Here is a 15,493-nt window from a genome sequence, read left to right on the forward strand (position 1 = left end):
CCCCGTGTCCCACCTTGTTGTAGAGGGCGCAGATGTGCAGCGCGGTGTTCCCGGACGCGTTCTGTGCGGCCGCCTCGGCCCCCGTAGAACAGCAAATGCTCCAGGTGCTGAGAGTGACCGTGCCTGGCACGCCTGGGGGGACAGGGACACTGACACCGGCACGGGGACACGGGGACCCGGACATGGGGACGGGGACAGGGACACGGGACCAGGGACACGGGGACGGGGACATGGGGACATGGGACGGGGGACATGGGGACATGGGATGGGGACACGGGGACAGAGACATGGGGATGAGAACATGGGGACGGGGACATGGGGACATGGGATGGGGACATGAGGACAGGAACATGGGGATGAGAACATGGGACAGAGGACATGGGACATGGATGGGGGACACGGGGACAGGGACATGGGGACGGGGACATGGGACAGGGACATGGGGACATGGGACAGGGACACAACCACAGACATGGGGACGGAGACATGGGGACATGGGATGGGGACACGGGGACAGGGACATGGGGACGGGGGACATGGGGACGGGGACATGGGGGACATGGGACGGGGACACAACCACAGACATGGGGACAGAGACAGGGATGGGGACAGGGATGGGGACATGGGGACAGGGACATGGGATGAGAACATGGGGACATGGGACACGGACACAACCACAGACATGGGGGACAGAGACAGGGATGGGGACAGGGATGGGGACATGGGGACAGGGACATGGGGATGAGAACATGGGGACATGGGGACATGGGACATGGACACAACCACAGACATGGGGACGGAGACAGGGATGGGGACATGGGACGGGGACATGGGGATGAGAACATGGGGACGGGGACATGGGGACATGGGACGGGGACACAATCACAAACATGGGGACGGAGACCCGGATGGGGACATAGGATGAGGACACAACCAGGGACATGGGGACAGGGACATGGGGACATAGGATGGGGACATTGGATGGGGACACAGCCAGGGACATGGGGAACAGGGACAGGGATGGGGACATGGGATGAGGACACAACCAGGGACATGGGGATGGGACATAGGGATGGGGACGGGGACAGGGATGGGGACACGGGGACAGGGACACAACCAGGGACATGGGGATGGGGACATGGGATGGGACATTGGATGGGACGCAGGGACATGGGGACGAGGATGATGACACAGGGACAGGGATACAGCCAGGGGACATGGGGACAGGAACAGGGATGGGGACATGGGGGACATGGGGACAGGGATGGAGACATGGGATAGAGACACAATCAGGGACATGGGGATGGGGATGGGGCCATGGGGACAGAAGCCACGAGCTCATGGGGACACAGGGACAAGGACCACGGGGATGTGGTGGGACACGGGGTGATGGGGACACAGGGACAAGGGGACAGGGGGACATGTGGGGACATGGAGACATGGGGACATTGGGGAGACATGGGGACATTGGGGACATTGGGGACATTGGGGATATGGGGAGACATGGGGATATGGGGACATGGGGACATTGGGGAGACATGGGGACATTGGGGACATGAGGACATTGGGGATATGGGGAGACATGGGGATATGGGGACATGGGGACATTGGGGATATGGGGACATTGGGGACATTGGGGATATGGGGACATGGGGACATTGGGGACATTGGGGACATTGGGGATATGGGGACATGAGGACATCGGGGGACGTTGGGGATATGGGGACATGGGGACATTGGGGACATTGGGGGACATGGGGACATTGGGGACATGGGGGATATGGGGAGACATGGGGACATGGGGGGACATTGGGGATATGGGGAGACATGGGGATATGGGGACATGGGGACATTGGGGACATGGGGAGACATGGGGACATTGGGGATGTTGGGGATATGGGGACATGGGGACATTGGGGGACATGAGGACATTGGGGGACATGAGGACATTGGGATATGGGGACATGGGGACATTGGGGATATGGGGACATGGGGGACATTGGGGACATTGGGGACATAGGGGATATGGGGACATTGGGGACATTGGGGACATTGGGGACATTGGGATACGGGGAGACATGGGGGATATGGGGGACATGGGGGACATGAGGACATTGGGGACATGGCGACATTGGGGACATGGCGACATTGGGGCGACATGGGGACATTGGGGAGACATGGGGACATGAGGACATTGGGGACATGGGGGACATTGGGGGACATGGGGACATGGGGACATTGGGGAGATGGGGATATGGGGACAGGGCGACACGGGGATGTGGGGAGGTGGGGCCAGGGGGATATTGGGGACATGGGGATAGGGGGACATTGGGGGCCGGGGGGGGGGGCCCGGGGGGGGGATGTGGGGCCAGGGACGTGGGGCCAGGGGACCTGGTGTATCTCCTGCCAGCCGTTCTCGTCGACGGTGCCGATGTGCGCGCGGTTGTAGAGCAGCAGGCTCGCAGCAGCGGGGGTCGCCCCCCCACCATGGCCGTGTGGTACAGGGGGGTCAGCCCCCGGCGGTCCTTGTAGTTCGGGGAGCCCCCCAGGTCCAGCAGCGCCTGCGGGGGCACCCAGAAGCACCCCTGGAACCCCCAGCGCCCGTGGAGCCCCCTGCGCCCACAGCATCCGTGGAACCCACAGCACCCACGGAACCCACTGAACCCCTGCACCCACGGAACCCCCTGCACCCCCTGCACCCATGGAACCCCCTGCACCCCCTGCACCCCTGCACCCATGGAAACCCCTGCACCCAGAGCACCCATGGAACCCACTGAACGCCCTGCACCCATGGAACCCCCTGCACCACAGAACCCCCTGCACCCACAGCACCCATGGAGCCCCCTGCACCCATGGAACCCCCTGCACCCCCTGCACCCCTGGAACCCCCTGCACCCACAGCACCCGTGGAGCCCCTTGCACCCGCTGCACCCACAGCACCCACGGAGCCCCCTGCACCCGCTGCACCCCTGGAACCCCCTGCACCCATGGAACCCATGGAACCCACTGAACCCCCTGCACCCACAGAACCCCTGCACCCACAGAACCCCCTGCACCCGCTGCACCCACAGCACCCATGGAACCCACAGCACCCACGGAAACCCCCTGCACTCCCTGCACCCATGGAACCCATGGAACCCCCTGCACCCACAGAACCCCCTGCACCCATGGAAACCCATGGAACACACTGAACCCCCTGCACCCGCTGCACACCTGGAACCCACAGCACCCATGGAACCCACTGAACCCCCTGCACCCACAGAACCCCCTGCACCCACAGCACCCACGGAACCCCCTGCACCCACAGAACCCCCTGAACCTGCTGCACCCATGGAACCCCCTGCACCCACAGCACCCAGGGAACCCCCTGCACCCGCTGCACTCATGGAGCCCCCTGCACCCACAGCACCCATGGGAACCCCTTGCACCCATGGAACCCCCTGCACCTCCTGCACCCACAGCACCCCTGGAACCCCCTGCACCCCTGGAACCACCTGCACCTATGGAACCCCCTTCACCCACAGCACCCATTGAACCCCCTGAACCCCCTGCACCCATGAACCCCCTGCCACCCACAGCACCCAGGGAAACCCCCTGCACCCGCTGCACTCATGGAGCCCCCTGCACCCATGGAACCTCCTGAACCCCCTGCACCCACAGCACCCAGGGAACCCCCTGCACCCACAGCACCCATGGAACCCCCTGCACCCATGGAACCTCCTGAACCCCCTGCACCCACAGCACCCACGGAAACCCCTGCACCCATGGAACCCACTGAACCCTGGAACCCCCTGCACCCGCTGCACACCTGGAACCCCACAGCACCCATGGAACCCACTGAACCCCCTGCATCCATGGAACCCCCTGCACCCACAGCACCCATGGAACCCCCTGCACCCATGGAGCCCCCTGCACCCACAGCACCCATGGAACCCCGTGCACCCAGAGCACCCATGGAACCCCCTGCACCCCTGGAACCCCCTGCACCCACAGCACCCGTGGAGCCCTTTGCACCCGCTGCACCCACGGAACCCCCTGCACCCACAGCACCCACGGAACCAACTGAAACCCCCTGCACCCATGGAGCCCCCTGCACCCGCTGCACCCCTGGAAACCCCCTGCACCCACAGCACCCAGGGAACCCCCTGAACCCACAGCATCCAGGGAAACATCCTGAACCCCCTGCACTCACAGCACCCATTGAAACCCCTGCACCCACAGCACCCATGGAACCCTCTGCACCCCCTGCACCTATGGAACCCCCTGCACCCCTGGAGCCCCCTGCACCCATGGAACCCCCTGCACCCTCTGCACCCATGGAACCTTCTCCCACCCCAGCCCCCCCCCAGCACCCATGGCCCCCTGCACCCCCAGCCCCCCCCAGCACCCACGGCCCCTGCCCCCCCAGCACCCAGAGCACCCCTGGCCCCCGTTGTCCCCTGCACTCCCTGCTCCTACTGCCCCCACGGCCAGGGGAGCCCCCTGCCCCCCCGGGAAGCCCCCCGCGGGCTCTGGGTGCCTGTGCCCACCTATGGGTGCCCACGGGAGCCCCCTCCCCACTGTAGGTGCCCCCCCTCCCCCGAGCCCCACGTGGCTGCTCGGCTCCCCTTAGCCCCGCCCCCCTCTCCTCCCATTGGCTCCCAGCCCCCCCTTAGCCCCGCCCCCATCAGCAGCGCGGGAGGGAGCGTCACGTGACCACGCCCCCCTGCGCTCCCATTGGGCTGCCCCTCCCGTAGCCCCGCCCCTCCCTCTCTCCCATTGGCTCCCAGCCCTCTTAGCCCCGCCCCCACCAGCAGCGCGGGAGGGCGCATCACGTGACCACACCCCCTGCGCTCCCATTGGCTCCCGCCCCCCTTAAGCCCCGCCCCCACCAGCAGCGCGGGAGGGAGCGTCACGTGACCGCACTAAAAGCGCGGGAGGGAGCGGCACGTTGGCCACGCCCCCCTCGCGCGCTCCCATTGGCTCCCGCCCCCTCAAGCCCCGCCCCCTCGCGCTCCCATTGGCTCTCGCTCCCCTTAGTCCCGCCCCCCGCCCTCTCCCATTGGCTCCCGCCGCCCCCCCCCCCCCCCCCCCCACCAGCAGGGCCGGGTAGCGGCGGGTGCAGACGGCGCGGTGCAGCGCGGTGGCCCCGTCGCGGGCTCGGAAGTCGAGGTGCGCCCCCCCCAGGCAGAGCAGCCGGATGATCTCCACCTCGGCCGGGCCCTCCCGCTGCGCAGCCAGCGTCAGGGGGGTCTCTGAGAGGCGGGGGGGGTGGAAAGAGAGGGGGGGGGTCACTGTGAGATGGGGGGGGGGGGCAAAACCCCGAGGAGTCAGAGCCAAAATGGCGGGGGGCACCCCCAGACCCCAAGGGAACAGCCTCAAACATGGCGGGGGGGCTCAAAATGCAAAGGAATCAGGCCTAAAAGGAGAGGGGGCACCCTAAAACCCTGAGGAATCACCCCAAAAGGGGGGGTGTCACCCTGAGACACGGGGGGGGGGGGGGGCAAAGCCCTGGGAACCAGACTGGAAGTGGGGGGGGGGCTCAAAATCCAAAGGAATTGGGCCTAAAAGGAGAGGGGGCACCCTAAAACCCTGAGGAATCGCCCCAAAAATGAGAGGGTCACCCCCAAACCCCAAGGAACCAGCCTCAAAAATGGGGGGGGGCTCAAAATCCAAAGGAATCAGGCATAAAAGGAGAGGGGTCACCCTAAAACCCTGAGGAATCACCCCCAAAAATGAGAGGGGTCATCCTAAAACCCCGTGGAATCAGAGCAAAATGGGGGTGTCACCCCCAAACCCCAAGGAATCAGCCCCAAAAATGGGGGGGGGGGCTCAAAATCCAAGGGAATCAGCCCCCAAAAATGGGGGGGGGCTCAAAATCCAAGGGAATCAGCCCCCAAAAATGGGGGGGGGGCTCAAAATCCAAGGGAATCATCCCAAAAAGAGGGGGTGCAGCTCAAAACCAAAAGGAAACAGCCCTAAAAAGGGGGGGGTCACCCCAAAATCCAAGGGAATCAGCCCCCAAAATGGGGGGGGGCAGCTCAAAATCCAAGGGAATCAGCCCCAAAAACGGGGGGGGGCTCAAAATCCAAGGGAATCAGCCCCAAAATGGGGGGGGGCTCAAAATCCAAGGGAATCAGCCCCAAAATGGGGGGGGGCTCAAAATCCAAGGGAATCAGCCCCCAAAATGGGAGGGGGGGCTCAAAATCCAAGGGAATCATCCCAAAAAGAGGGGTTGCAGCTCAAAACCAAAAGGAAACAGCCCTAAAAAGGGGGGGTCACCCCAAAATCCAAGGGAATCAGCCCCCAAAATGGGGGGGGGGAGCAGCTCAAAATCCAAGGGAATCAGCCCCCAAATGGGGGGGGGGTCCCCAGGGGTTGGGGCGGTCTCAGGATTTGGGGGGGTCCCCAGAGGTTGGGGGGGGTGTCTCAGGATTTGGGGGGGGTCCCCAGAGGTTAGGGGGGGTGTCTCAGGATTTGGGGGGGGTCCTGGGGTCCCCAGGGGTTGGGGGGGGGGGGGTCCCAGGGTCAGAGGGTACCCAGCCAGGGGTTAGGGGGGTCTGAGGATTTGGGGGGGTCCCGGGTCCCCAGGGGTTGGTGTTGGGGGGTGGGGGGGGGTGTCTCAGGATTTGGGGGGGTCTCACCCCCCGAGTCGGAGTCGTGGTAGTTGGGGTCCAGCCCTCGGTCCAGCAGCCGCGCCACCTTCTCGGCCGAGCCGTGCTGCACGTAGTCCAGGAACTTGCGCAGCCCCGTCTGGGGACACACGGACACGTCAGGGACACGGGGACACGGACATGGACACATGGACAGGGACACGGGGAGACTGACAAGGACACGGACACGTCAGGGTCATGGGGACATGGAGAGGGACACGGGCACACGGACATGGGGACATCAGGGTCACAGGGACATGGGGACATGGATTGGGACATGGGGACATAGACATGGAGACATCAGGGTCACGGGGACATGGGGACATGGATTGGGACATAGACATGGAGACATCAGGGTCATGGGGACATGGGGACATGGACTGGGACATGGGGACATGGACATGGAGACATCAGGGTCATGGGGACACGGGGACATGGACTGGGACATGGGGACATCAGGGTCATGGGGACATGGGGACATAGACATGGAGACATCAGTGTCATGGGGACACGGGGACATGGACTGGGACATGGAGACATCAGGGTCATGGGGACATGGGGATGGAGACATCAGGGTCATGGGGACATGGGGACATGGACTGGGACATGGGGACATCAGGGTCATGGGGACATGGGGACATAGACATGGAGACATCAGGGTCACGGGGACATCAGGGTGATGGGGACACAGACTGGGACACGGGGACATCAGGGTCTTGGGGACACAGACACGGAACACGGGGACATCAGGGTCACGGGGACATCAGGGTCTTGGGGACACCAGGGCGTGTCCCTGTCCCCACCTTGGTGTGCAGCTTGGCCAGCTGCTTCTCGTCCAGGTTCGTTTGCTTGTAGACGCGCGTCTTGTAACGAAACTGGGGGGGGGGGGGTGTCAGGGCACCCCCTCCCCCCTTCATCCAACCCCCATGGAGACCCCACAATCATAGGGAACCCCAAAACCCCAGGGTTGAAGCTGTTGGGTGTCACCAACCCCCATGGAGGCCCCATGGAGACCCTACAAGCCCTAGAGGGACCCCCATAACCCCCTGGTTGAAGCTGTTGGGTGTCCTCAACACCCACGGAGACCCTACAACCCCCATGGAGATCCTACAACCACCACGGAGACCCTACAAGCCATAGAGGGACCCCCAAAACGTCCTGAATGAAGCTGTTGGGTGTCACCAACCCCCATGGAGACCCCATGGAGATCCTACAAACCCCATGGAGACCCTACAACCCATAGAGGGACCCCCATAATGTCCTGAATGAAGCTGTTGGGTGTCACCAACCTCCATGGAGACCCCATGGAGATCCTACAAACCCCATGGAGACCCTACAACCCATAGAGGGACCCCCAAAACATCCTGAATGAAGCTGTTGGGTGTCACCAACCCCCATGGAGACCCCATGGAGATCCTACAAGCCCTAGAGGGACCCCCACAACCTCCTGAATGAAGCTGTTGGGTGTCACCAACCCCCATGGAGACCCCATGGAGATCCTACAAGCCCTAGAGGGACCCCCACAACCTCCTGAATGAAGCTGTTGGGTGTCACCAACCCCCATGGAGACCCCATGGAGACCCTACAAGCCCTAGAGGGACCCCCATAACCCCCTGGTTGAAGCTGTTGGGTGTCCTCAACACCCACGGAGACCCTACAACCCCCATGGAGATCCTACAACCACCACGGAGACCCTACAAGCCATAGAGGGACCCCCAAAACATCCTGAATGAAGCTGTTGGGTGTCACCAACCCCCATGGAGACCCCATGGAGATCCTACAAACCCCATGGAGACCCTACAAGCCATAGAGGGACCCCCAAAACGTCCTGAATGAAGCTTTTGGGTGTCACCAACCCACATGGAGACCCCCTGGAGACCCTAGAAGCCCTAGAGGGACCCCAAACGGCGGCGGTACCTCGAGGTAGGGGACGCCCTGGTCGAAGCTCTGGGGGTAGTCGCGCAGCGGGCGCTCCTCGTCGAGGAACTTGGCGTCGCGGCCGGCGGCGGCGGGTTGGAAGAGGCCGTAGTTGAGGCCGTCGTGGAGGCCCTCGGTCAGGGCGCAGAGCAGCTGCTGCTTGGCCGCCCACACCGCCGCCCCGGGGTCGAAGCGCAGGCACTTCTGGGGGGGGGGGGGTGTCAGCAAAATGGGGTGAGGACCCCCCCCCCCCGGCACCCCCGAAGGGGACCCCGGCACCTCTGGGGTCACAGAACCTCAGAATGGGGACCCCCCCCCCAAGGATCCGTGGGGTCAAGGACCACCCCCAGTGGGGACCACCAGGGTGAGGGACCCTCGGAATGGGGACCCCCAGCACCCCCAAAGGAAACTCTCAGCACCCATGGGGTCAGGGACCCCCACAACGGGGACCCCCAGGGTCAGGGACACCCACAATGGGGACCCCCCCAGCAGCCCCAGGGCCAGGGACCCCAACAGTGGGGACCCCCAGCAGCCCCAAATGGGACCCTCCAGCACCCATGGGATCAGGGACCCCCAGAATGGTGACCCCCAGGGTCAGGGACACCCACAATGGGGACCCCCCCAGCACCCGAGAACCCCATAAAGGGGACCCCCAGCACCCATGGGGTCAGAGACCCCCAGAATGGGGACCCCCAGCACCCCCAGGGGGGACCCCAGCACTCATGGGGTAAGGAAACCTCAGAGTGGGGACCCCCCAGCACCCATGGGGGCAGGGACCCCGACAATGGGGACCCCTAGGACCAGGGACCCCCGTAAAGGGGACCCCCAGTACCCTCAAAGGGGACCTCAGCACCCCCAGAGCTGGGAACCCCCCAGAAAGGGGACCCCCAGGGTCAGGGACACCCACAATGGGGACCCCCATGGTCAGGGACCCCCATAAAGGGGACCCCCAGCACCTCCAGAGCCAGGGACCCCCATAAAGGGGACCCCCAGCACCCCCAAAGGAGACCCCCAGCACCCATGGGACCAGAGACCCTCAGAATGGGGATCCCCAGCACCCCCAAATGGGACCCTCCAGCACCCATGGGGTCAGGGACCCCCAGAATGGTGACCCCCAGGGTCAGGGACACCCACAATGCGGACCCCCCCAGCACCCCCAGGGCCAGGGAACCCCATAAAGGGGACCCCCAGCACCCATGGGGTCAGGGACCCCCAGAATGGGGACCCCCAGGGTCAGGGACCCCCACAATGGGGACCCCCCCAGCACCCCCAGGGCCAGGGAACCCCATAAAGGGGACCCTGAGCACCCATGGGGTCAAGGACCCCAACAATAAGGACTCCTCAGCACCCCCAAAGGGGACACCCAGCACCCATGGGGTCAAGGACCCCCAGAATGGGGACCCCCAGCACCCCAAAAGGAGACCCCAAGCACCCATAGGGTGAGGGACCCCCATAAAGGGGACCCCCAGCACCCGCAAAGGGGATCCCCAGCACCCCCAGGGCCAGGGACCCCAACAATGGGGACCCCCAGCACCCCCAAAGGAGACCCCCAGCACCCATGGGACCAGAGACCCTCAGAATGGGGACTCCCAGCACCCCCAAAGGGGACCCTCCAGCACCCACGGGGTCAGGGACCCCCACAACGGTGACCCCCAGGGTCAGGGACCCCCACAATGAGGACCCCCCAGCAGCCCCAGGGCCAGGGAACCCCATAAAGGGGACCCCCAGCACCCATGGGGTCAGAGACCCCCAGAATGGGGACCCCCAGCACCCCCAGGGGGGACCCCAGCACTCATGAGGTCAGGGAACCTCAGAGTGGGGACCCCCCAGCACCCATGGGGTCAGGGACCCCCACAATGGGGACCCCTAGGACCAGGGACCCCCGTAAAGGGGACCCCCAGTACCCTCAAAGGGGACCCCAGCACCCCCAGAGCTGGGGACCCCCCAGAATGGGGACCCCCAGGGTCAGGGACACCCACAATGGGGACCCCTCCAGCACCCCCAGGGTCAGGGACCCCCATAAAGGGGACCCCCAGCACCCCCAAAGGGGATCCCCAGCACCCCCAGAGAGCGGGACCCCCAGAATGGGCACCCCCAGGGCCACAGATCCCCATAAAGGGGAGACCCAAAAAGGGGACCCCCAGCACCCCCAGGGCCAGGGACCCCAACAACGGGGACCCCCAGCACCCCTAAAGGAGACCCCCAGCACCCATGGGACCAGAGACCCTCAGAATGGGGACTCTCAGCACCCCCAAATGGGACCCTCCAGCACCCACGGGGTCAGGGACCCCCACAATGAGGACCCCCCAGCAGTCCCAGGGCCAGGGAACCCCATAAAGGGGACCCCCAGTACCCATGGGGTCAGGGACCCCCAGAATGGGGACCCCCAGCACCCCCAGGGGGGACCCCAGCACGCATGGGGTCAGGGAACCTCAGAGTGGGGACCCCCCAGCACCCATGGAGGCAGGGACCCCCACAATGGGGACCCCTAGGACCAGGGACCCCCTTAAAGGGGACCCCAGCACCCCCAGAGCTGGGGACCCCCCAGAAAGGGGACCCCCAGGGTCAGGGACACCCACAATGGGGACCCCCATGGTCAGGGACCCCCATAAAGGGGACCCCCAGCACCTCCAGAGCCAGGGACCCCCATAAAGGGGACCCCCAGCACCCCCAAAGGAGACCCCCAGCACCCATGGGACCAGGGACCCTCAGAATGGGGACCCCCAGCACCCCCAAATGGGACCCTCCAGCACCCATGGGGTCAGGGACCCCCACAACGGTGACCCCCAGGGTCAGGGACCCCCACAATGGTGACCCCCCCAGCACCCCCAGGGCCAGGGAACCCCATAAAGGGGACCCCCAGCACCCATGGGGTCAGGGACCCCCAGAATGTGGACCCTCAGCACCCCCAAAGGGGAATCCCAGCACCCATGGGACCAGGGACCCCCATAAAGGGGACCCCCAGCACCCCCAAAGGGGGGCCATGAGCCCCCCAGGACACCCCCCCTCCATATTTTAGGGTGTTTCTGCCCCACTTTGGGGTCCCCCCCTAATTTTGATCCCCCCACTTTTGGGGTCCTGATGCCTCCCCACATTCTGGCTTCACCCCCCCCCGAGTTTGGGGTCCCCCCCATTTTAACCCCCTTATATTTTGAGGTACCCCCTGGATTTTGGGGGCCCCTCCCCATATTTTGGGGTCCCCCCATATTTTCCCCCTCCATATGTTCCCCCCTCCCATATTTTGGGGTCTCACCCCCCCATTTTGCCCCCTCCTATATTTTGGGGTCCTCCCTATATTTTGGGGTCCTCCCCATATTTTGGGGTGTCCCCCCCCAATATTTTGGGGTCCCCCCCTCACCGTTTGGTGCAGGTCGGGGATGCCGATGCGGAAAACCATTCGGCTGAAGTGGGCGTCGTCGGGGGCCGGGGGGGGTCTGGGGGGGCCCCTGGTTCGGGGGGGGCCGGGGTTTGGGGGTCCCTCGCTCCCCGAATCCGAGTCGCCTTCGGGGTACTCGGAGCCCCGACCCCCCTCCTCCTCCTCGCTGGAGGCCGGCGTGCGCGGCATCGCGTCACCATCCCAGGCCTGGGGTGGGGGACACACACACAAGGGGGTCAGGGACCCCCCCCAGCACCCCAAAACCCCCCCAGCACCCCAAAACCCCCCCAAACCACCCCAAAAACCCTAAAATCCCCCCAAACCACCCCATAAAACCTGAAAATCAACCCCAAGCCACCCCATATATGGGGGACTTATAGCCTTGTGTCCCCATCACAGGCCTGGGGGGGGGCACAGGGGGTCAGGGACCCCCCCAGCACCCCAAAACCCCCCCAGATCCCCCCCCAAAAACTCAAAACCACCCCAAAACACCTCAAATTCCCCTCAAACTACCCCAAAACCTCAAAATCAACCCCAAACCACCCCATATATGGGGGACTCATAGCCTTGTGTCACCATCACAGGCCTGGGGGGGGACACAGGGGGTCAGGGACCCCCCCCAGCACCCCAAAAAACCTCAACCCCCCCCCAAACCACCCCAAAAGCCCTCAAAATCAACACAAAATCACCCCCAAAACCTCAAAATCAACCCCAAACCACCCCACTTATGGGGGGTTCATGGCCTTGTGTCCCCATCACAGGCCTGGGGGGGGGGACACAGGGGGTCAGGGACCCCCCCCAGCACCCCAAAACCCCCCTCAAACCACCTCAAAATCCCCCCAAACACCTCAAAACCCCCCCAAATCACCCCCCAAAAACCCTCAGAACCAACCCCAACCCCCCCATATATGGGGGTTCACGGCCTTGTGTCCCCATCCCAGGCCTGGAGGGGCAGGGGGGGTGAATAGGGGTCAGTGACCCCCCCTTCCCCCCCCCCCCCCCCCCACTTTTCGCACGCGCACCCCCTCGCACACGCTGGTGCCGGGTCGGGTTATTTTTAGCGGGAAGTGGGGCGCGTCCCGGGGGGGGCCCCGGCGTGCGAGGACACGGGGACGCGGCGGCGCCCTCACCTTGGGGGCCCTTGAACCAGATGGGGGGCACGCGTGTGCAAAGGGGGGGGGGTGGGAGCACGCGTGTGCAACTATGGGGGGCTGGGAGCACGCGTGTGCAACTATGGGGGGCTGGGAGCACGCGTGTGCAAGTATGAGGGGCTGGGAGCACGCGTGTGCAAGGATGAGGGGGCTGGGAGCATGAGTGTGCAAGAATGAGGGGGCTGGGAGCATGCGTGTGCAAGTGTGAGGGGGCTGGGAGCATGCGTGTGCAAGTGTGAGGGGGCTGGGAGCATGAGTGTGCAAGTATGGGGGGGCTGGGAGCATGCATGTGCAAGTGTGAGGGGGCTGGGAGCACGCGTGTGCAAATAGGAGGAGCTGGGAGCACGTGTGTGCAAGGATGAGGGGGCTGGGAGCATGAGTGTGCAAGAATGAGGGGGCTGGGAGCATGCGTGTGCAAGTGTGAGGGGGCTGGGAGCATGAGTGTGCAAGGATGAGGGGGCTGGGAGCATGAGTGTGCAAATAGGGGGAGCTGGGAGCATGTGTGTGCAAGTATGGTGGGGCTGGGAGCATACGTGTGCAAATATGAGGGGGCTGGGAGCATGCGTGTGCAAGTGTGAGGGGGCTGGGAGCACGCGTGTGCAAGTATGAGGGGCTGGGAGCACGTGTGTGCAAGGATGAGGGGGCTGGGAGCATGAGTGTGCAAGTATGAGGGGGCTGGGAGCATGTGTGTGCAAGGATGAGGGGGCTGGGAGCATGAGTGTGCAACTATGAGGGGGCTGGGAGCATGAGTGTGCAAATAGGGGTAGCTGGGAGCACACGTGTGCAAGGATGAGGGGGCTGGGAGCATGAGTGTGCAAGAATGAGGGGGCTGGGAGCATGCGTGTGCAAGTATGAGGGGGCTGGGAGCATGTGTGTGCAAATAAGGGGGGCTGGGAGCATGAGTGTGCAAGTATGAGGGGCTGGGAGCACGTGTGTGCAGATGGGGCTGGGAGCATGCGTGTGCAAGTGTGAGGGGGCTGGGAGCACGCGTGTACAAGTATGAGGGGCTGGGAGCACGTGTGTGCAAGGATGAGGGGGCTGGGAGCATGAGTGTGCAAGTATGAGGGGGCTGGGAGCATGTGTGTGCAAGGATGAGGGGGCTGGGAGCATGAGTGTGCAACTATGAGGGGGCTGGGAGCATGAGTGTGCAAATAGGGGTAGCTGGGAGCACACGTGTGCAAGGATGAGGGGGCTGGGAGCACACGTGTGCAAATAGGGGGAGCTGGGAGCATGCGTGTGCAAGGATGAGGGGGCTGGGAGCATGAGTGTGCAAGAATGAGGGGGCTGGGAGCACGCGTGTGCAAATAGGGGGAGCTGGGAGCACACGTGTGCAAGGATGAGGGGGCTGGGAGCATGAGTGTGCAAATAGGGGGAGCTGGGAGCATGTGTGTGCAAGAATGAGGGGGCTGGGAGCACGCGTGTGCAACTATGAGGGGGCTGGGAGCATGAGTGTGCAAGTATGAGGGGGCTGGGAGCACGCGTGTGCAATTATGAGCGTGCAGGGAGCACACACGTGCATGCATGAAGGAGCTAGGAGCACGCGTGTGCAAGCGTGAGTGCACGGGAAGCTGGTGCGGGTGCACTGGGAGCACACGTGTGCAAGGACGGGTGCTCTAGAAGAACACGTGTGCAAGGACGAGTGCTCCAGGAGCACGCGTGTGCAAGCGTTTGTGCACGGGGAGCTGGCGTGGGTGCACTGGGAGCAGGCGTGTGCAAATGTGGGTGCTCTGGGAGCTCACGTGTGCAAGGACAGCTGCTCTGGGAGCTCACGTGTGCAAGCGTGAGTGCACTGGGAGCAGGCGTGTGCAAATGTGGGTGCTCTGGGAGCTCCCGTGTGCAAGGCTGGGTGCTCTGAGTGCATGTGTGTGCAAACATTTGTGCATGGGTAGCTGGTGTGGGTGTCGGGAGCACGCGTGTGCAAGGACGGGTGGATTGGGAGCCCACGTGTGCAAGCGTGAGTGCACTGGGAGCTGGCGCGAGTGCACTGGGAGCACACGTGTGCAAAGGTGGGTGCTCTGGAGCACACGCGTGCAAGCCGGAGTGCACTGGGAGCTGCTGTGGGTGCTCTGGGAGCACGGGTGTGCAAGGACAGGTGCACGGGGAGCAGGCGTGTGCAAACGTAGGTGCTCTAGGACCAGGCGTGTGCAAGCACGAGTGCACTGGGAGGTGGCGTGTGTAAACGGGGGTGCTCTGGGAGCTCACGTGTGCAAGGATGGGGGCACGGGGAGCAGGCGTGTGCAAGCGGGAAGGCGCACAGGGGTGCCGGGAGCACGCGTGTGCAAGGATGGGTGGACCTGGAGCCCAGGTGTGCAAGCATGAGTGCACTGGGAGCACACGTGTGCAAGGCTGGGTGCTCCAGGAGCACGCGTGTGCAAGAGTGGTTGCTCTGGGAGCACGCGTGTGCACGCGTGGGTGCA

At 64.2% G+C, this 15,493-nt stretch overlaps 1 protein-coding gene across 1 annotated transcript; it reads right to left on the minus strand.

Moving 5' to 3' along the window:
* Window positions 1-13: 13 nt before the first annotated feature.
* Window positions 14-12,129, minus strand: LOC138735280 (SH3 and multiple ankyrin repeat domains protein 1-like; the record flags this gene model as incomplete). The annotated part of the gene is made up of 7 exons (XM_069883184.1): window positions 11,908-12,129; window positions 8,550-8,753; window positions 7,436-7,507; window positions 6,624-6,732; window positions 5,077-5,234; window positions 2,408-2,561; window positions 14-132 (listed from the first exon to the last, which is right to left on the minus strand). Coding segments are annotated over exons 1-7 (1,023 nt in total), but the record flags the coding sequence as incomplete, so codon positions are not given.
* Window positions 12,130-15,493: the final 3,364 nt, after the last annotated feature.

This window comes from Phaenicophaeus curvirostris, unplaced genomic scaffold, assembly GCF_032191515.1.
Source record: "Phaenicophaeus curvirostris isolate KB17595 unplaced genomic scaffold, BPBGC_Pcur_1.0 scaffold_668, whole genome shotgun sequence".
Taxonomy (NCBI): Eukaryota; Metazoa; Chordata; class Aves; order Cuculiformes; family Cuculidae; genus Phaenicophaeus; species Phaenicophaeus curvirostris.